This window comes from Elaeis guineensis, chromosome 2, assembly GCF_000442705.2.
Source record: "Elaeis guineensis isolate ETL-2024a chromosome 2, EG11, whole genome shotgun sequence".
NCBI classification, from domain to species: Eukaryota; Viridiplantae; Streptophyta; class Magnoliopsida; order Arecales; family Arecaceae; genus Elaeis; species Elaeis guineensis.
Window position 1 is genome coordinate 58474498 of NC_025994.2, and position 23622 is coordinate 58498119.

At 39.0% G+C, this 23622-nt stretch overlaps 2 protein-coding genes across 4 annotated transcripts in view; one reads left to right on the forward strand and one right to left on the reverse strand.

Annotated features, from left to right (window-relative positions):
• LOC105034972 (uncharacterized) overlaps positions 1–23622 on the forward strand; it is a 63030-nt gene that overhangs the window by 19980 nt on the left and 19428 nt on the right. The window lies entirely within an intron of this gene.
• On the reverse strand, positions 6828–11356 carry LOC140855621 (uncharacterized). Of its 2 annotated transcripts, none has more exons than XM_073251784.1 (3): positions 10597–11356; positions 10186–10438; positions 6828–10048 (listed from the first exon to the last, which is right to left on the reverse strand). In XM_073251784.1, the coding sequence occupies exon 3, from the start codon at positions 8262–8264 to the stop codon at positions 7431–7433; it is 834 nt and encodes a 277-aa protein (XP_073107885.1). In that variant the 5' UTR covers positions 8265–10048; positions 10186–10438; positions 10597–11356; the 3' UTR covers positions 6828–7430. The 2 variants fall into 2 exon arrangements, with proteins under 2 accessions (XP_073107885.1, XP_073107884.1); XM_073251783.1 differs by having other exon boundaries at positions 10186–10443.

Genomic DNA, 23622 nt, shown 5'->3' on the forward strand with positions numbered 1-23622 from the left:
GAAGTCGTGGGCGGAGCCCGGCTCCCGTAGGAGTCCGGGCGGAGTCCTCCTGCAATTAAAGTCAGGTGTGAAGTCCGGCTCCCGTAGGAGTCCGGACGGAGCTTACCGGCAGTTGAAGTTGGCGACGGAGCCCGGCTCTCGTAGGAGTCCGGGCGGAGTCCTCCTTGCGGTTGAAGTCGTGGGCGGAGCCCGGCTCCCGTAGGAGTCCGGATGGAGTCCTCCTGCAGTTAAAGTCAGGTGTGAAGTCCGGCTCCCGTAGGAGTCCGGACGGAGCTTACCGGCAGTTGAAGTTGGCGACGGAGCCCGGCTCCCATAGGAGTCCGGGCGGAGTCCTCCTTGCGGTTGAAGTCGTGGGCGGAGCCCGGCTCCCGTAGGAGTCCGGGCGGAATCCTCCTGCAATTAAAGTCAGGTGCGAAGTCCGGCTCCCGTAGGAGTCCGGACGGAGCTTACCGACGGTTGAAGTTGGCGACGGAGCCCTGCTCCCGTAGGAGTCCGGGCGGAGTCCTCCTTACGGTTGAAGTCGTTGGCGGAGTCCGGCTCCCGTAGGAGTCCGGGCGGAGTCCTCCTGCAATTAAAGTCAGGTGCGAAGTCCGGCTCCCGTAGGAGTCCGGACGGAGCTTACTGACAGTTGAAGTTGGCGACGGAGCCCGGCTCCTGTAGGAGTTCGGGCGGAGTCCTTGCGGTTGAAGTCGTGGGCGGAGCCCGGCTCCCGTAGGAGTCCGGGTGGAGTCCTCCTGCAATTAAAGTCAGGTGTGAAGTTCGGCTCCCGTAGGAGTCCGGACGGAGCTTACCGGCAGTTGAAGTTGGCGACGGAGCCCGGCTCCCGTAGGAGTCCGGGCGGAGTCCTCTTTGCGGTTGAAGTCGTGTGCGGAGCCCGGCTCCCGTAGGAGTCCGGGCGGAGTCCTCCTGCAATTAAAGTCAGGTGTGAAGTCCGGCTCCCGTAGGAGTCCAGACGGAGCTTACCGGCAGTTGAAGTTGGCGACGGAGCCCGGCTCCCGTAGGAGTCCGGGCGGAGTCCTCCTTGCGATTGAAGTCGTGGGCGGAGCCCGGCTCCCGTAGGAGTCCGGGCGGAGTCCTCCTGCAATTAAAGTCAGGTGCGAAGTCCGGCTCCCGTAGGAGCCCGGACGGAGCTTACCGGCAGTTGAAGTTGGCGACGGAGTGCGGCTTCCGTAGGAGTCCGGGCGGAGTCCTTGCGGTTGAAGTCGTGGGCAGAGTCCGGCTCCCGTAGGAGTCCGGGCGGAGTCCTCCTTGCGGTTGAATCGTGGGCGGAGCCCGCAAGGGTTAATCCCGCTGAGAACTTCGGCCGTGGGTATTGTTTACCCAACAATTTCTATTCAAGATACCATGCCCTGGTGCTCCATTTAGATATTTTAATATATGCAGAATTGCCTCCAGTGAGTGGTTCGAGGAGAAGACATAAACTAGCTGACCATGCTCACAGAAAAGATAATGTCAAGACGAGTCACTCTGAGATAATTAAGCTTATCGACCAACTTTCTATATCTCTCTGGGTCTTGGAGAACTTCCCTATCATCTGCCATGAGCTTCACATTAGGTATCTGGGAGTTTCATAGGGTTTAGCTCCCAACATACTGCTCTCCTTAAGTAAATCTAGGATATACTTTCTTTGTGAAATGAAGATACCCTTCTTGCTTCGGGCAACCTTAATTCCCAAGAAATACTTTAGAGTATTTAGATCTCTTGTTTGAAATTATGTTTGGAGGAAAGACTTGAGATCACTGATGCCAGTACCATCACTTCCTGTAATTACAATATCATCCATCACAATAAGCATAATACAACCGCCACTTGACTGCCGATAAAAGATCGAATGATCAAATTACTCCGCTGTAATCCAAACTGCAAAACTGCTTGACTAAAGTGGCCAAACCATACTTGTGGGATTGTTTTAGCCCATACAATAACTTTTTGAGTTTGCATACTTTCCCACTCTATCCTTAAGCAACAAAGCCTGACAGTTGCTCCATATAAACTTCCTCTTGTAAGTCCCCATATAAGAATACATTCTTGACATCTAACTGATACAGTGGCCATTGATGAGTAGCTGCAAGTGAAATAAATAGTCTAACAGAAGCAAGTTTAGTAATAAGAGAAAAAATGTCAGAATAATCTACCCCATACACTTAGCATAGCCTTTGGCAACTAGACAAGCCTTCAAACGAGCAGTAGAATCATCAAGATTAACTTTCACAGTATAAACCCACTTACATCCAATAGCCTTTTTACCACTGGATAAAGAAACTAGATCCCAAGTCTGATTTTGCTGAAGTGCAGTATCTCCTCAACCATGACTGTATGCCATCCAGCATGGGATAGTGCCTCAGTGATACTAGTAGGAGCCGTCAGGGAATCAAGAGAAGCCACAAAAGACTAAACTGACAGAGACGAGTGATTGTAAGAGACAAATGAAGAAATGGGTAGGTACAACTAAGCTTACTTTTATGAAGAGCTATGGAAAGGTGAAGAGTAGGGTCTAAGGGAGGACCTTCAGGTTCTGGATCTGGTGAAGGATCTTCAGGATCTGGAGGCAAAGAGGAGTCAGGTGGTGACAGAGGGTCAGAAGCCTCAATAGGTGCCATAGTCATTTGCCGACGAGTGTAGTGGTGAGGAAGAGGAGCAATCATAGGTGGATGGGACCGGATAGGTTCAGTGTCTGCAAGAGTTAACGATGAAGAAGAGAAGTGGGAGAAGATTGAATTTTATACACAAAAAACTCATCATCAGTATTAGAAGAGAGAGATGAAATAGAAAAAAAGGACTAGATTCAAAGAAGATAACATCTGTAGAAGCAAGATATCGACCCAAATCAGGAGAATAATAATGATACCCTTTCTGATGATAAGAGTACCCCAAAAAGATACACTTGAGTGATCATGAATCTAACTTGGAAACTTGTGGGCGAACATCCTAGACAAAACAAGTACAATCAAAATTCTAGGATGCAAAGAAAATAAAGGATGAGAAGAAAATAAGATAGAATAAGGGACTTAACCAGAGAGAACAGAAGAAGGTGGATAATAGGCTGTGGAAACAGCATCAGCCCAAAATTGTTTAGCAACTTTCATATGAAATAGAAATGCTCGAGCTACTTCCAATAAGTGTCTGTTTTTCCTTTCAGCAACCTCATTTTGTTGGGGTGTAGCAACACAAGATGACTGATGTATAATACCATGTTCTATCATATATGAGGTAAAAGCATTCGAGAAATACTCTTTGGCATTATCACTACGTAGAGTGCACACAGTAACATTGAACCGAGTTTTGATTTCAGCACAAAGGCATAGAATAAAGAAAACAAGTCAGATCGATTTTTCATTAAATAAAGCCAAGTAACTCTTGAAAAATCATCGACAAAAGTAACAAAGTATCTAAAACCAGACTTGGACTCGATTGGACAAAGTCCCTAGACATTAGAGTGAACAATTTCAAAAGGGGATGCAGTCAGTTTATTAGCTCTAAGAAAATGAGGGACTCTCTGGTGTTTAGCAAACTGACAAGACTCACACTCAAAAGTTGAGACGCAACTTAAACTAGGACATAACTTCTTCAGAGCATTCAAGGAAGGGTGAGCCAAATGATAGTGGAGATGAAAAGGAAAAATAGCACTCAAGCATGCAACTGATTGTGGCACAAAATCAGACATGTTCTTAAGAACGTACAGCCCATTGGACTCACGACATCTACCAATAATCCTCTTCGTCCCAAGATCCTGAAATAGATAATATTTAGTGAAGAAGTGAACACTACAGTTGAGAGCATGAGTAATCTTACTAATAGATAACAAGTTGAAAGGAAATTAAGGTAAGCATAAATAGAACTGAAGCAAAGAGAAGGTATAGGGCAAGTAGTACTACTCCTAATAACTGGAGCGGAAGAACCATTAGCAAGTGTAACACTAGGTAAAGTAGAGGAAGGCTGAAATGAAGATGGCACCATAATATCTATGGGTAGGTTAGGTTCAATTTTGACGAGATTAGAAACCCCACTACGAACTAACAAACCTAGGGATAGGGATCCAATTGTGGCGAGGTTGAAAATCCCATTATGGGTCAATTAGCCGAATCACCACCTGGGGAGGCTACTTCAAGGATACAGAAATCAACTTTAAGCTTTAGGAATCCACCTAAAGGAAGAAGAACACAAAGTAGAACTTTGCAAAGAAAAAATTGTATTATAAATCTGAATGAATAAACAAGAGCATAAGAGGTCTATTTATAGGCTTCAACTTAAGACATAATCCAACTAGAACTAGAAATCCTAAACTAAAATAATTAAGACTTAAAATAAAATATCTAATAATAATTAAACCTAAACAAAATAAGACTAGGAAAATATGATCAGAATTCCTAGCTGAATTGCTTGCTTTTCCTCCAAGTTTTTGTCGCTATTTCTTTTCCTACTTGGACATGGAATCCGGGTCGAGCTCCCCGAGTTGGACAAGACTTGTCCTCGAGTCTTGCCCTTCTTCTTCTTTGTCTTGTTCTTCATAATATGGAAATAAATCAGCAACATTGAAGGTGGCAGAAACTCCATAGTCTCCTGGAAGTTCAATCTTATAAGCATTTCATCAATGTGCTTGCTCATCTTGAAAGGACCATCAGCTCTTGGACTAAGCTTTGCATTAGCTCCTCGGGAAAATCTTTCTTTGCGCACATGAATCCAAACTAAATCACCTTCCTTGAATGCTGCAGGCTTTCGAAACTTATTTGCTGGCTGCTGATATTTGGCATTTTGCTTCTCAATCTGCTTTCTGACCTGCTCATGAAGCTTCTTAATCTCCTTAGCTCTCTCATCCGCATCAGCACTACATTGTTGCTTAGTTGCCTTAGGTACAAGCTCAAGAGGTGTAATTGGATTTCTACCATAAACTATCTCAAAAGGAGTTTTCTTTGTAGTTTGACTTGTTGATCGATTGTAGGCAAACTCCACCTGTGCTAGTAGCAGATCCTATTGGCGAATATTTTTGCCAATAAAACTCCTTAACAGATTTCCCAAGCTTCTATTGATTGCCTCGATTTGAGGATGAGCAATAGAGCTGAACTGAACTTGAGTACCCATCTTTTGTCACAAAGTCCTCCAAAAATGACTCAAACTTTAAGTCTCGATCAGACATAATTGTCTTAGGAACTCCATGTAAGCACACAATCTCTCTAAAATATAGGTCAGCAACTTGTGTAGCATCATAGGTCTTGTTGCATGGAATAAAATGAGTCATTTTAGAAAATCGATTCACAACTACCATCACAGAGTCTTTGTGCCTTTGTGTGTGTGGAAGTCCAACCACAAAATCCATGCTCATATCTTCCCAAGAAAATTTGAGAATGGGAAGGGATGTATATAGACCAGTATTTTGCCCTCACATTTTAGCTATGTGACATGTTCGGCAAAGCTGAATATGACGGACAACATCTCGCAGTAAGTGTGGCCAATAGAAATTTTCTTGTACTAGAGACAAGACCTTATCTCGTCCAAAATGGCCAGCTAATCCTCCATCATGAGCTTCCCAAATAATAGTGTCCCGTAATGAGCATTGAGGAATACATAGCTGATTTCCCTTGAAGAGAAACCCGTCCTTTTGCTAAAACTGCTGAAAAGGAGTGCTGGAAGTCAGATTCTAGATCTTGCCAAAATCAGGATCTTGTTCATACAACTTTTTTATGACTTCAAACCCAATAACTTTCAGATGTAAGGTAGAAAGTAGGGCTTGGTGTCGGCTTAAGGCATCAGCTATCTTATTTTGAACTTCGGACTTGTGCTTAAGGAGGAATGAATAGGCTTGAAGAAACTCAACCTATGCAGCATGGCGTTGATTAAGCTTTTGCTGAGAGCTTAAATGCTTCAAGGCCTCATGGTCTGAATACAAAATAAACTCCTTAGACTGCAAGTAATGGCTTCAATGTTCCAAAGCTCTTATGACCGCATAGAACTCCTTGTCATAAGTCGAATATTTCAGCTTTGCATCATTTAACTTCTCGTTGAAAAATGCTATTGGTCTTCCTTCTTGGCTAAGGATAGCACCAATGCCTACTCCAGAGCATCGCAATCCACCTCAAAGACTAAATCAAAATTCGGGAGTGCGAGTACCAGTGAGTTGGTGATTCTTCTCTTTAATTCTTCAAAGCATTTTTGTGCCTTAGTGTCCCATTCAAAATGATCTCGTTTAAGACACTCCGTGAGGGGGCAGCAATGGTACTGAAGTTCTTGATGAAGCGCCGATAAAATGAGGCCAATCTATGAAAGCTTCGAATGTCGTGGATAGATTTAGGAATTGGCCAATTGACAATAGCATTTATCTTGCTTTGATCCACCTCAATTCTTTGACTAGAGATGACATAACCCAGGAACACTACTCGGTTGGAAAGGAAATCGCACTTCTTCAAATTAGCAAAAAGTTTCTGCTCCCATAATACCTCAAAAATCTGTCGAAGGTGGTTCAAGTGCTCTTCTCGACTTTGACCGTACATCAAAATGTCATCAAAATAAACCACCACAAATTTACCAATAAAGAAACGAAATACTTGATTTATGAGGCGCATAAAAGTGCTCGGGGCATTGGAGAGGTCAAACGGAATGACCAACCACTCATAGGGACCATCTCGGGTTTTGAAGGTGGTCTTCCATTCATCATTCGGTCGTATTCTGATTTGATGGTATCTGCTTCTCAAATTGATCTTCGAAAAGACCTTTGCACTATGTAATTGATCTAGTAAGTCATCAAGCCGCGAAATAGAAAATTGATTCTTGATGGTGATCTTATTAATTGCTCGGCTATCAATGCACATGCTCCATGTCCCATCTTTCTTAGGAACTAATAAAGCAGGAACCGCATAAGGGCTAACACTCTCTCTGATCAAGCCTTTTTCCAAAAATTCATTAACTTGGCGTTCAAGCTCTTTATGTTCCTTAGGACTCATGCCACAGGATGGCTTGTTTGGAATAATAGCCCTGGGAAAAAAATCGATGGCATGCTGAATGTCTCTTATCGGAGGCAAACCATGGGGTATTTTTTCCGGATCCACATCAGAATATTCAGCAAGTAATGGTCTAACCTCTTCGGGTAGACTAGCAACTTCATTCTCTTGACAGATTAAAAGAAGGCATGCTATGTTTGACTCTCGATAGGCCTTCCCAAGTCCAAAATTAGCGATCAATGCACTGCGATCCTCCTGTCTCTTAGATCTTTCGTCGGGTTCCAAAGGAGTCAACTTAATGTTCACACCGTCCTTAATAAAAGAATAAGTGTTTCAATACCCATTGTGCATAGCTCTGTGGTCATACTGCCAAGGGCGTCGTGGGAGTAAATGGCAAGCGTCCATGGGGATCACATCACACCAAACCTCATCTCGGTATTTATGTCCAATAGAGAATTGCACAAGACACTGCTTAGTTACCTTCACTTCATTCTCTTTTCACAGCCATTGTAATCTATAGGGTTGAGGATGTGCTTTTGTGGGAAGTTTCAGTTTCTCCACCATGTAATTAGCAATAATGTTTTCATAGCTTCCCCCGTCGATGATCACCTTACATACCTTGCCCTTGGTTGTGCACCTTGTGTGGAAAATATTGTGACGAGGCCAGCTTTCATCTTCAGTCATCATGGCTGCATTAAGAGCACGTCGGATCATAAGAGATTCACCATCATCGGCAGGAACTTCTTCCTCATTGTTGTTGTCATATTTGGCCTCATCATCATTGCCTTCTTCATTTGATTCTTCTTTAACCAGTATAATAATTCTTCTGTTAGGGCAGTCAGCTGTAATGTGTCCAAATCCTTGACATTTAAAGTACTTTCTGGAGCTGTCATCGGTTCGGGTAGCATTGGTTTCCTTCGCATCTTTGTTATTGGTAGCCTTAGAAGAACTTGCTTTCGGAAAGACAGGGTTTGCTTTTGGGACAGCAGCCTTTGACCCCTGATTCCAGCGATTGGTGGCGGGTTTTTTTTGCTTCATTGTACGCTTCCTGGCTTGTTGTTTTTCCACCTTAATCGCGAGCTGAATAACATCACTTAGGTTGTAATAGGGCTGCAACTGCACAGTATCCGAAATATCCCAGTTTAATCCATCCAAGTAGCATGCAATCATCTGCTCCTCAGGCTCGTGAACATCACACTTCATGAAAAATTCCTCAAATGCCATGGTATATTCTTCCACGGTTAGTGATTTTGGTCGCAAGTTATGAAATTTAATAAAAATATCTTGACAATAATGGTCAGGAAGGAATTTACGTTTAAGCTCATGACGCATCTTGTCTCATGTTCAGATTTTTTTGCCCTCTCTTTCCCACTGCCTCTTGATGTTCTTGAGGCGTATTTCTTCAATTTTATTGCCATTAGTTTTACTCGTTTCTCGTCTGGGACATCTTTGAGTTCGAAAACTCAACCATGTTCAACCAATCAATGAAGTCATCGGGTTGGAGCTTTCCTTCAAATTCAGTGATCTCGATCTTGAAGTTCAGATCTCTATCTCGATTTCTGGCTCCTGGCCTACGTCCAGAGGGTTCACGGTCGCTGCTAGAGGAATCATCATAAAAAGGATTGTGCTCTTCCTCATCATTGCTTCCTTCTTGCTCGTCATTAGACACCCGTTGTCGTTCTCTCTGTTCATCATGTTGTTGCACTTTGGGACGTTGATTATTTCCTTGCACTATTTGCAGCACTTGCATAATTTGCTGCTATAACTATTGAATCTGTTGTTGCAATTCAGCAGGGTGGGGGTTGCGGGCAGCACGCTGAGGATTTCTTCATGGAGGCATGTTTGCAACCTTGAGCTTTGATATCAAATTTGAACCGTAATATCTATGGGTAGGTTATATTCAATTTTGGCAAGGTTAGAAACCCCACTATGAACCAACAAACCTAGGGATAGGGATCCAATTGTGGCGAGGTTGAAAGCCCTACTATGGATCAATTAGCCAAATCACCACCTTGGGAAGCTACTCTAAGGATATAGAAATCAACTCTAAGCTTTAGGAATCCATCTAAAGGAAGAGGAACACAAAGTAGAACTTTGCAAAGAAAAATTTGTATTATAAATCTGAATGAATAAACAAGAGCATAAGAGGCCTCAACTTAAGACATAATCCAACTAGAACTAGGAATCTTAAACTAAAATAATTAAGACTTAAAATAAAATACCTAATAGTAATTAAACCTAAACAAAATAGCACTAGGAAAATTGGACCAAAATGCCTAGCCGAATTGCTTGCTTTTCCTCCAAGTTTCAGTTGCTATTCCTTTTCCTACTTGGACACCGAATTCGTGTCAGAAGAGAGAATACCCATGTTTCTTGTCATATGATCTGTAACACTTGAATCAATGACCTCGATGCGTGAGGAAGAGGTGAGACAAACAGTAGGTTTATCTGACTAAACAAAGGTAGCAGCAGAAGAGGACCCGAAGCCCTGAGAAGCTTGGAATTGGGTATCTAGGCAAACTCATTAGCTGTCATAGTGACTGTTTTGACCCCTGAGTCTACTGAAGTAGGAGTAGGCAATATCCCATCTTGTGTGCTTCATTAGCAAATTTTTGACCCTTACCCTGAGACTGCATGGGCTTACTATTTAATTTCCAGCAGATCTGTTTGATATGTCCTTTGCCACAATAATAACAAGTACGTGGACCACCATTACCACAGCCCCCACCATTATCTTGGCCTCCTCTACCACCTCTAGTACCCATCCAACCTCCTTTACCGTCTCCAGAGCCGCCACAACTTCCACCATAGCTTACCAAGGCAGAAGCTTCATTGGATGATGACCTCTTGGAAATTTCTAGATGAGCACGTCGAAGATGAACATACACATCCTGAAGTGTGATTGGTTCTGAGCTGGTGAGCATGTGATCTTTTGCAGCACTATACTCAGGTCTCAACCCAGACAAGAAACTGACAACTACCAGTTGTTCACGTTGAGTAGCATCTGTCTCACATCAGCAGATATAGGATGCAGGGCATTCATCTCCTCGTACACTTGTTTGAATTCAGTAAAATATTCTTGTAGAGTTATCCTTCTGCTTTGAATGATGAAATTCCTGAGACACCTTACAGATGTAAGACAAGTTTTCTTTTTCAGAATAAATAAATTTCATATATTCCCATAGATCTTTGACAGTTTCACAATGAGAAAGAACATATTTTACTGATTTATCTAGAGTTTTCTCAATCATACCATAAAGCTGGTTGTCCTCCCACAGCCACTTGTCTCGCACAACAGACTCCTTAGTTTGGATCCGCTGTCCGGTGATCTTCCTTCTCTGCATCCATAAGAAACATCTTGATGGCTTTACACCATTCAACATAATGCTTTCCATCGAACTATTCATCTATAATTTTGACAGATGTCGAGATAACTTCAGGAGCAACTGTAGTTGATTTCTCTGACACTCCTGAATTCGCCTTTGATTTTTCAGTTTGAATTTTCTCTGCTCTTTGGTTTGTTATACCACAGACAACAAATGATATTCAGAATAGAAAGATTGAACCAGGAGGAATAAAATCAAAATAAAAATCGAATGAGCAAGAGAAAACGAAAGTCGAATCAGCAACCTCTGTATCATAAACTAAGTTCCAAATGATTTACCTCCTGTTTATAGCCAATAGAAACAGCAAACTCCCCCTTTTGATGGCAGCTTCACAACGAAGACAATAGCCAGCAAAGAATACCCAGATAGCAGCATCTCTCCCAGACTATCCTTCATCCAATTTCGCACTTTCTAGTACCAGCGGCACCTTCCTCTAACACCAGCGGCACTTGGGCTCAACTCTTCCAATGTGATTGCAGCTTTGGGCTCGATCCTGTCACAGGCTCCAGCTCTCCTAGGCTGCGAGCTTCAGATCAGGTCGCAACTCACTTGGATTGCGTTGTCAAGCATTCGTGAGTCACTTGGTCGCACAAGATTTCACCACCTAGTCACGCACTACAGGAGGAGGAAAGGGGATCTTAAAAGTCGATCAGCAGAGGTAGTTTTTTTTAATTTAGGGATTGATTGGAAATTTCAAAAAAAAAAAAAAAAGGGAATTAGGGATTGTGGGTTAGTTCAGAATCCTAGGCTCTGATACCATGTAATGAACAATAGAGAAGGAGAAAAAGAGAGAGAGAGAGAGAGCGGCTGTATGTGGGATGCACTAACTTGATTTGGTTAGGCTCCCCGTGTGTGTATTTATACTAGAGAACTAGGTGTGGTACAGTATTCTATGACTAGTGCCATCCAAGTCCTATAGTACAGTGTAGTACGACTAGTACAATACAAGTTTTGTAGTATACTGTAGTACTAGTACAATACAAACCCTGCAGTACAGTGTAGTATGACTAGTACAATACAAGCCCAGCCCACTAACTAATGATACGCCTTTTTCATAAGGTCTCTAACATAGGAGAAGGATTTTTTAATGTTTTCGATTGAGAAGAAGGGCTCTTGTGTCGACTTGAAATGAGATCTCGGGATGCACTGTGCTGGTAATTGTAAAATATTATATTGCTTATCTGCTGACTAGAATGCCTTATAAAAATAAAGGCTTGAGACCAGGTTAGAAGGTTTGCAAGAGTTCATAAAGGGCTAAAAAAAATTCTTAGGACTGAGGATCAAATTAAATTGAGATGTTATGCATTGATTAAACTAACATATAGCAAAATTTAAAGAAGGAAAGGACAAAATACTCGAAGTAGAAAATGAGTAGTAGCATTTGAGAAATTTTGATAGGAAAACAGAAGAATGGAGAGAAAGATTGGGAAGAGGGTGGTAGGATCCTGGTTGTTTTTATTTATCAAAAGATAGGGAAGATGATGGTAGGATCCTGGTTGTTTTTATTTCTCTCTCTCTCTTTTCTCTTTCATCAAGTTCAACTCCAAATACTCTTGTTGTTTTACGCTGTCCAAATGTCCCCTTTTTTATCTGTCTGGCTGGTCGATCTTTCCTGCTGGAGTCCTTTTGGGACTCCACAAAAAGGCACATTAGATCCTTGTTCTGAAAAACACTCAAAATCTGGCTGACAAACCACAACAATTTCATGAAAGCCACCCCCTGGATTACCATAAATAGGATTTATTCATAAAACTGAGTAAGTATTTGATTGGTTGTATCCCAATATTCTCTTAATTTGACTGAATTCTTCCTCTTATTTTGGCGCCAAATTATCCTGTTTGCATGTCATCTGAACTCTGAACTGTGCCTCATGTTAAATGATCCAATTTGCTGTATGGATGTGTCCATTAGTTGGATATGGGCCGAAATGTATTTTTGTCTTACTGGTTTCAAAACTTGAGCTTCTCATTTCTCATGCCATCAATGTGGACATCTTAAGGGTAGGTACTTCCACTCATGTTTTCTCCTTTTGATCTATATTGAGCAATCCTTAGGCGGTTGAGGTTATTATATATTGTATCACAAAATATGAGATCATGCACGAAACCCCCCACCCCAACAAAAACCCCATAATGATGGTTTGCTAACAATTTGTTTCCGTAGGATGCAATATAACCACAAGATATAGAAGAAAAAAGCTCCTCCGAGTCCTCGAAGGGATATGCAAAGGCATTCTAATATTCTGAAATTTAAGTGTGATTGGGAGGAAAATCAAGATTTTTTTTTTTTAGTTTTCTTGATTATGCATTTTGACATTGTGTCGTATAATTATGTGAGCACATATAACTATATACGGCTTCTCTAATCAGTCTCGATCTCTTTTTGAACATTTCAATAGCAGCCTTATGGCTTCCCTTCCATGCTTGTTTTGATATTTTTAGTACCAGGCCTTTTGGAAATTGGAATAATATAATTGGAGCACTTCTTATATGTAAATAATTCTCACGTTCATGCACAGTAAATGGTCACTCTAGTTGTTCTAAGTAATTATTTGGCTATGGTTCATTTTTGTGATCGTAGTTGCATGTTCTTGATTGTGAATTTAAAGAACTACAAGGTGTTAAGAAAGTTGTTCTTATGGAGCTTTTGGATCACTCTTGTGCCATATGCATGGATCAGATTTGCGCTATAGATTAGGATTTCTTTTAGTCACTTCAAGTGTGGGATCTTCATACGACTTGCATCCTTTGAATGATTTTGATATTGGAATTTCGTATAGGGGCATACATGTGTGTTTCAAATTTTTTTTTTCTAAATAATATAGTGAAATAGAAGATTAAAATACTTTTTAATCTAAATTATGCATGCATAAAACATAAAACACAAGGATCTACTTCATATGCCGAAATTGAATATATGTTAAATTTTATGTTGAAATTAAATATGTGATTGAATTACATATCTATTTCGTAATTTTTTTTTTTGAATCTGGATATGGAAGAGAGTAGGTTTTTCCTTAGTCGCGTAAGTATCTGGCCTCTACAGGTATCCACTCAGAATCAGTTTGGAACAGTTCTCTTTGGTGTTGATTTTTTTTTTCAAGAACAATCACTGTGTGAATTTGAACGAAGCCTGGATCGTGATCAACTCTTTGATCCATTTCTTGATCTTTTTCTTCTTTTTTTTTCTTGCTCTTCTTTCTTTGATTATGAAGCAACCAACGTTTGAAAAATCAGCAAACAAGGGGGACGCCCAAACTCTTTTTGGACGTGGAGATGGAGGATGCCCAACCTCTTGGGCGTTGGAACGAAAAGGGAGGAGAGGGAGAGGTGTGGGGACTTTTTGGGAGGCATGGGGCTACTGGAAATCTTATGTTTAGAGTCTTAGAGAAAGTCCTTTTAAATAGGCAAAAGGTTTGAATCCTATTCAAAATCAAGTAGTCTCTTAATATAAATTCTACTTGCATTAGGAATCTTTGTAGCCTTAGATATTTGATCTCCTTTAGGAGATCCATGAGGTGCCAACTATTGGAGCCTTTTCATCTACTTTTTTACACGCCACAAGGGGCTTAGGGTGTTGGGAAATGTGTCCCAAAAAATCAATCGTCAAGCTGTTGACGGTTGAGCAACCAAGTATTGTAATTGATTTGTTAATAAATAAAATATATTTGGCATCTTCATCATAAGCTTTCATCTTCTAATGAACTCCGTTGTTATGATGAAGTCCTTAGGACTATTTAAGTTCGATAAAGAGAGGATTTATCGATTAGTCCTTAAAACTGTTCACGACCAAATGATAAGCTGTTAATAAGGACGACAGCTTCTATCGAGCATAGGTCGCTGTAGGCCATATGGGTTGGTTGTCCTCTTAACCAAGGAGTGTGGAGACACTGATATGGCATACAGGTGAGATGTAAGGGTACATCGTCATTGAACGTGACCAACTCCAGAGTATTCTGCTGTCGAGAATGTCTCTGATGGGATATAGGTATAAGTGTCCCTTAGACTTGAGATCGCCTCAGTGACTTGCAAGCAACTCACTGTGCTTTGGTACTGGACTAACTGAATTTCTAATTCAGGGACGGAAGGCTTCTGGGCACAGTCAAGTACTTGCGAAGTCAGAGTGTGATCGAGATGGGATTGACCACTCCAAGAGTTGGAGAAGAATGAGTCGCTGTATTTTAATTTAGCAAAACCTTGGCCAGGGTAATCCATCAGATGGATTTGATATTTTGAAATACAATGTGGACAACCTGATCAGAGTTGACAGTTGAACTCTGGGGTGTCCTATGATCATTTTGGTCAAGGGGATGAATTATATGAAAACTATATCCGCATGGGTTCTAAGGATGTTGTTCTATACATTCGACCTATCCGGTCGTCGGGTACCATTGCTAGATGGTCACTTCGATTGGTACAGGAATTTGTTCCTGTGCTACTGGCTTAGGTTCGGACTTATGAGGTCATACACATTAGAGTTCATGATCCGATCGGATGGTTGATCAACGATTAAGAATCATTCTAGGGTTAAATGATCAATACGATTGGCATTTAACCCAGTGCAAGTGTTGCAGGAGGATCGATTAGCAATTCGATTGCTAATTGGCTTAATTTGATTAAGTCAATGGGCTGAGATTAAGTCTAATTAAATATGATTTAATTAGATTTAGTTTGGACTTGATTAGATCAAGTCCAATTGGTTTATTGGATAAGCCAAGTGCAAGGAAAAACTAGTCCTAGTTCAACTAGGACTTGGGTCAATCTAATTTCTAATTTGATTAGAAAATTAAATCAGATTTAAATCTAATTTAATCTGATTAAATTAGATTCTTAATTGGGTTAAGACCTATTTTAATTAGGTTGATCTAATTTTGGTTTGATTTGGTTTGGGAAACCAAATTAAAACAAGACATAAGATAGAATCCTAGTAAGACTAGGATTCCACCTAGCGCCACATAAGCCTTCCCCACGCCCTCTCTCTTATTCAAAGCCAATCTCCACTTATTTTGTGCGACAAAAGTCCTCTCCCAGGTCTCTCCCACGTTCACAAAAGGTTTCCTCTCTTTTTTCTTACATGGAAGGTGGTTTGGATCAAATCAAAAAAAAATAAGTTTGGATTTCAAATTCTATGAGATAGAGTTTTAGAAATCCAAAACTCTTTCAATTTTGCACCGAATTTATCCAAATTTTTTTTGAAATTTTCATGGCTTTTAGGGTCCACATTGTGCACCCTTTGCTGGTGATCCATGCACGAAAATATGGAGGAGGTGCTCAAGAGTTGGGCGTCCCTTAACTTGCTATGTTTGGATAAGCCTTGACTAGGTATTTGACCTAGACAAGGACTCTATCAGATCTCTCTGTATAAAACGAGTTTCTTCGTGAAATTTTAGGAGAAGACAGAGATTTGAGAGACCTTTGTGCCATCCAAAAATCAGAGAGAAAGACCTTTGGGTCGTGGAGATATAAAAGACGCAAGTTAGGGTGTCTAGAGAGAAAAACGTGAAGAAGAAGAGGGTCTTCTTCTAAGTTTTTTGTCTTCATATCTTTCCTCCCTCCATCTTGAGTTTCCTGAGAGCGTCTCAGATCTGAAACTCCTCCTTTTACTTTCCATCTTTGGAAGAGTTCAAATCAAGAAGGAGGCACCTGATCAACCATCAAAGAAGGATCAGCGTAGTACTAGCATACTGTGCTGATTTCCTGAAGCAAGATTTCTGATCGAGATTCGTGGGCTCGTGTGGATGACTCCTAGAGGCCGGACGCGTGTGCGGCTTGCAACATCATCCTTAAGCCCGGATCAGCGAGGTTAGTGCGTCTAACTTGCAAGGTAATAGATCTGATCTATTGTTTAATACATACATTAGATGTGGTATAGAAACATGTTGATATGATCAACATGTAGTTCATGCTATATTTATATATTTTAATTTCTGATTTAATGCTATGTAATAATCATGTAATAGGATCTTAGATCTAGGGATTCTCTAGTTTTAGAAAATAAATTTTGATTTATTTTAGTCTTTCGCTGTATGATCTTGAAAAAGTTTCAAGATCTAACCCTGAAATCCTAGATCTGGTTCCTTCATAGGGGACATCCCATGCTGGTCCCACACGCCCTCTATCATGTAAGCACACCCAACTTGATCAAATCAAGTGGCATCCTAATGTAAACAATCAAGGAATTTGATTAAGGGTTTGAATCTTTAATACATATGATTCAAAACTCTAGGCATCCAATAATTGGAGTTCAATGAATCTAATTCATTTAGATTGTTAATAGATAATTTACTTGAATTAATTTTATTAAATAAGAAATTCAAGTGCAAAGAGAAAATTGGATTCAACCATGTGCTAGCAAGGTTATCCTGAATCTAATAGGATTTTTCTAAATCCATTTGAGATTTCATAAGTCCAATTGCTTATTTCAAGTCTAATTCTTTTATTATGTGATCTCATAGGTTCAATTCTATTTGGTAGTGAGATATACCATAATCTTTATCATAGTATCATTGAAATTTTTCAATGGATCAGAACAATTTCACTCTAACTCATCAATGATTGTCGATCTTGAGCAATATAGTGAACTCTCACAATCCATCAGTGATATCTAGCAGTATGTAGTGACAATCTAGTAGAACCGAAATAGAGCCTCAAGATGTAGTTCACATGTGATTCAGTCCCTCTATCGTGAGTTTCGATTAGATGGTAGATCATGGATAAATTATCAAATCTCATCATTAGTTATATGATCGATTTGATTAGCTCAAGTCCAATTGTGATCTTTATGAAAATTCTTTTCCATCAATTACACTGCTGTGCCAGCCTCTCGGACTAATCCTCTCAAATTTCATAGGACTATTCTCTATTAAGATCGATAGATCCTATATAGATGCGCATCCTACTACAGTAGATCAACTGTCGCCAACATCCACTACATGGTCTTATAGAGATCATATTTATGTGTCAGTCAAACTTCAGCAATCTCACTATGAATAATTGTACCATCGCAGATCAAAGGACGATTCACACAACTACAGCATCGAGACAATCATTAACGATTGAGTAGAAATTCAAGTGATCTCTTGTATTGTCACATTCAGTACTTGTTGTTCTTTAACAACTATCCGCACTCGTCGCTCAGTGTCTCTACAGTGTAGATTAGAGACTCATCTATCCCGATGGAACGATCTGTGCGTCGGTCCATCCGGATCGATCATCGTTCTCATGATGATACTATGAGTGAAAGTATTTAGGAATTTTATACATGCTTCTAATTCTCAATATTTTAAGAAAATGTATCAAAATATTAATTTTATGAACGATTCAAGGACACATCACTCTTGAATGAAAATTAAACTTATCCTTTTACTGATCAAATTAATATTTTAAATACAAAATTGTCTTAGATTTATTGCAATGTGTCAGCTATATTGGCTTCTAGAACATACATCTAACAATCTTTCACTTGGACCAAAGCTAATTGATCACTAATCTAAGTCCCATTTTTTCAAGATGGATTTTCATCTTTGGTTGGCTCAATTGCTTTATCAGCAGATCTGCCACGGTGTCCGTGGAGTCTACTCTTCGCATCTCGATATATTTCTTTTCAAGATAGTCGCATCTGATATAAAACCGTCGTTCGATGTGTTTTGATTTCTGATGAGATCTTGCTCCTTAGCAATACTATGGCTCCATTGTTGTCACAATAAAGTGATATGACATCCGATATCATAACTTCAAGCTTTGCGACGAACTTTTTGAATCAGAAATCTTCTTTTGCAGCATTCGAAGTAGCGACATGTTTAGCTTTGGTGGTCGAATCCGTTTTGATGGGTTGTTTGGAACTCTTTCAGTTGACTGTGCCAGCATTACATATGAACACATATCCTGACGTAGATTTTTTATCATCAGGATCAGATATGGTCAGAATCAGTCTACCCTTCGTCTCGCTATTCAGAACCTCCTCCAAAGATCAGGAACAAATCTTTAGTTCTTTTCAAGTACTTAAGGATGTTCTTCATAGCTATCTAGTACTCCTCATCTGGATTCAATTGATACCTGCTCGTGACACTCACAATAAGGGCAATATCAGGTTGTGTATATATTATGGCATACATGAGGCTCCCTATGGCTGAGACATAAGGAATTCTACTCATGCGTTGAACTTCCTCAGATGTGGTGGGATATATCGTCTTATAAAGATGAATACCATATCTAAGAGGTAAGAGTCTTCTTTTAAAGTTTTTTATGTTGAATCTCTTCAGTACTTTCTCTATGTACAGCTTTTGTGACAGGCCTAGCATCCTTTTAGATTTATCCCTATAGACCTTTATTCCAAGAATATAGGATGTTTTTTCTAGATCTTTCATGGAGAATTTCTTAAACAATCATTTTTTGACCGATGTCAGCATGAGAATATTAATCCCAATGAGGAGAATATCATCCACGTACAATATGAGAAAATTTATTGCACTCTCACTGATCCTCTTGTATGCACAAGATTCTTCTTCGTTCTTGATGAAACCAAATGATTTGATCGCATCATCAAAATGAAGATTCTAACTTCGAGAAGCTTGTTTTAATCCATATATGGATCTTTGCAGCTTGCAGATTCGGTGATCACCATCACCAGATGTAAAATCGAAAGGCTGCTCCATATAGATATTTTCTTCAAAATATCTATTCAGAAAGACAATTTTCACATCCATCTGTCAGATTTCATAATTATAATAAGCTGCAACAGCAAGCAGTGTGTGGATGGATTTCAACATGGCTACGGACGAGAAGATTTTTTGATAGTCAATGCCTTCACGCTGACTATGATCTTTTGCCACGATTCTAGCTTTATAGGCCTTTATCTTATCATCTGCACCTATTTTTTTTTGTAGATCTATTTACACAATGGATACTATACCCTCGGATGGATTCATTGAGGTTTATACTTGGTTCAAGTGTATTGAGTCATTTTATGACTTCATTGCATCTGATCATTTTTCGAAATCGATGTCAGGCATCGCTTCGTCGAAAGTATTAGGATCATCACCATGATCCTTATCTCCCATAAGGAATATTTTTTTATTTTCTTTCATAAGCATACCCATGTACCTTTTAAGAGGACGAAAGATCCTGCTAGATCTACGAGGTGGTGGAAGAACATCTACTGGCTCATGAATAATGGGTTCCTGAGGATCCATAGCTCTTTGCTGTTCAGAGACCTCTTCAAGCTCAACTAATCTCCCACTGCTACCATCCTGAATAAATTATTTTTCTAGAAATATGACGTTTTGACTCACAATCACATTGTGATTTTGTGAAAAGTAGTAGTATTCCATTGATTCTTTTAGATACCCAATAAAACGAGCTATTACAGATCTATTCTCTAATTTATCAGAGCCATCTGTCTTTTTACATAGGTCATTTTACATAGGTCAGACATCCTCAAGTCTTAAAATAATCTAGACTCAGCTTCTTATCGTGCCATATTTCATATGATGTGGTAGAAACAGATTGTAATGGAATCTTATTCAATAAATGAATTGCAGTTAATAAGGCATATCTCCAAAGATATAAGGATAAATCAGTGAAGCTCATCATGGATTTGATCATATCTAATAGGATCTTATTCCTCCTTTCGGATATCCTGTTGAGCTGAAGTATTACAGGAGTCCATTGAGAGACTATACCGTTGTCTTTAAAATATCTCAGAAATTTACAATTAAGGTATTCACCTCCTCGATCAGATCGAAAAATCTTAATGGGTTTACCTATTTATTTTTTTATTTCATTTTTAAATTTCTCAAACTTTTCAAAGGCTTTAGATTTGTATTTCATCAGATACACATATCTGTACCGTGATAAATCATCGGTAAAAGTGATGAAGTAGCTATAACCACTTCTGGTCTGCACATTAAATGGCCCACACATATCGATGTGTATCAAAGCAAGTAACTCGGTGGCTCTATTTCTATGTCCTACAAAGGGTAACTTGACTATTTTTTCTCGAAGGCAAGATTCACAAGCTGGATACGACTCTAAATTAAAAGAGCTAAAGATCTCATTTTTTTCAGTTTGTTTATCCTATTCTCTTCAATATGGCTTAGTCTATGATGCCACAAGTATTTTTGATTAATTTTGTCTTTAGATCTCTTTTGATCTACGGCACTCACCATTTGCTCGTTTAAATTCACATTCGCATTAATATGCAAGTGATAAAGACTCTTAATTAAAAGATCACGTGCAATCAATTTATTTCGCAAATAAATAAAATAAAAATATTTATTGAAATTAAAATTAAGACCATCCTGTGCTAACACAGACACGAAAATCAAATTTCGACCAGCTACAAGAACAAAATAAGTCTTTCAAATCTAATCTAAATCCTGATAGTAATCGAAGAGGATAAGTACCAACGGCTTCTGTAGTAATTTTTACTTCATTGTCGATCCGAAAGATTATATCACCTTTCTTCAACTTTCTATTTTCTATCAGATCCTGTATTGAAGTACATATATGAGCACTCAAACCAGAGTCCAATATCCAACTAGAAGTAGAAGAAATTATAAGATTAGATTCAATTATGAGTATATCTTTTGAAGGTTTGTCATCCTTTTTGGTCTTCAGGCTCTCCAGATAGAATGGACAATTCCTCTAATGGTCTTCAGCATCACAGTGGAAATATTTTTCTTTTGTTTCGGCCTTCTTCAGAACGTCCTTCTTTGGCTTGCTCTCTTTCTTCTACTTCTTCGCGGATTTATTCTTCTTCCAGCCAGACTTTCTCTTGGATGAAGAAGTCTGCTCCACAGCGAGAACAGTGCTTTTTGAACTCTTCAAGGTTTTCTCAGCAGTGACCATCATGTTGATCAGTTCAGATATAGTGCAATTCAATTTGTTCATATGAAAATTTATAATAAATTGACTATATGAACTCGTAAGGGATTGAAGGATCAAATATATCTACAATTTCTTTTGCATATCAAGTCCGAGCTTCTCAAGCTCCTCAATGTCTTTGATCACTATCATACAGTGCTCATAGATTGATTGTCCTTCGCATATCTTCAGATTGAAGTCTCTTGGACACTTTGAAGTATGCTGTGTGGCTCTGCTCACCATACAATTCTTGTAGGTGAGTGATCATAGTCCTGGTAGGGGTATATGCTCATGCTGGCTCTGCAACTCGTTTGACATGAAAGCCATCACATAGCACTTAATTCGATTGTTTTCATTTGTCTACTTTTCATATGCTGTTTTTTGCTCAGTAGTAGGATGGTTTGGTAATACTAAAGGATTTTTGGTCAAGTACATGGTCTAATTTTTCAGAAATCAGGACAATCCTGAGATTTTTAAGTCAGTTTTTAAAATTGGTTCCGGTTAAATAGTTGGATTCAAAGATGCGGGTTAGAGGATTTGAAGTTGATATGATTTAACTGCGAGAGTAGATATTTAAGTTAGACTTTTGTACTTTAAATTTATATTTTCTCTAGGGACTTTAAGAAGCAAATAATGACCTCCATTATTTTTTTGAATCCCTCTACTCTCTGGGTGGGAAGCGAAAATCCTAATGCGACAACTGAGTTTCTAGTGGATGTTGCAGTCCTATCGATGTTATGTATCTCACCTAACAGTTATTGGTAACTTGCACACCGATGCATGGATAATTTTTTGCCCAGATGCTTCTCAAGCATGTTGCAGTGATTTGGTCTCAAAGTTATGTAGGCTCATCTAATAGTTATTGATCACACTCCTTAGTTAAGTCCAATCCACTGTTCACAAACAGGTGCAAGGCCATCATTGAGTCCTGCACCTAATAGTTATTTGGCCTAATCCCATCCTTTATTCTGGAGCAACTCTTTGCTAATAGAGTGGTTGCGTGTTCCTGGTGCAATTGAATCACTGTGATCAGTCGAGAACAATCAACACCAGTACCACGTCCGTACATCTACAACGGTAGAAGACCTATGGACTTAATATTTATAGAAAGGTTTAGATTTAAGTCTCGTCTAATCAGCCATTATATGATCGATCTAATTGGTATGGGCTAAATCAAACCGTCAAGCAATCTTATTCAAGACTCAAATCTTCCAAATTGATCAGGTAAGTGGAGATCGGTGGGGGTCCTCCCATTGCTTTCCTTAGAGACCAATAAATTGATCAGATAAGCGAACGAAACTAATTAAATAACCACCTCTTAAATACTTATCTTAGACATCAATAGGTTCATCGGTCCAAATAGGTTAGCTTAAGCGAATCAGGCTCAAGACATCGAGCCGAATTAGGTCTTTAGATTAATCAATTCTACATATGGGATTTAATCGATTTAATCAACAACAATTGTATGATCTTAAACTTAATTGATCTAATCTTACTCAATATTTGACTCAGTTTGATCAATTACTTAATCGAATTAGATCTATTATGTTCAAATCAAAAATCCTAGATGCAATCTAATTACGTGACCTAATTTTTGATTTACTGATGATCAAAATCCTCATGCACAAACATAAATTTTAAATTCTAAAACTAAGATTCAGATCTAAATTCTTTATATGAAATGTAAGTTTTAAATCATGAAATTAATTTTCAGATCTAACATTCAAGTATATATCTTATATATGTATGTAAATTCAGATCTAAACAAAAATTCAGATCATAACATGATATCATATATCTCATATATAAATTATGAATCATATTGAAACTAATTTTCAGACCTAAATATGCAATCATACATCTCATATATGAATCATAAATCAGATCAAAATAATTTTCAGATTTATGCATGCATCTATATATCACATGTACATGAACTAGAATCATATTTAGAATAAATTTCAGATTTATGCATGCCTTCGCATATCGAATATATGAACTGAAAATTAAATATAAAATAAATTTAGATTCAAAGCAATCATCTATACATCTCATATATCAAGAAAAATCAGATTTTGAAATTCTTTTCAAAAATATGTATGTCAATTTCATGCATATGAAATCCGTGGCTCTGATATCACTGTTGGAATTTCGTGTAGAGGCATGTATGTGTATTTCAAAATTTTTCTTTTCTAAACAATGCAGTGGAATAGAAGATTAAAATATATTTTAATCTAAATCATGCATTCATAAAACATAGAACATAAGGATCTACTTCATATGCTGAAATTGAACACATGCTGAATTTTATGTTGAAATTAAATATGTAATCGAATCACATATCTGTTTTACAATTTTTTTCTTCGAATCTGGATCTGAAAGAGAATAGGTTTTTTCTTAGCCGCGTAAGTATCCGACCTCTATTGGTATCCACTTAGGATC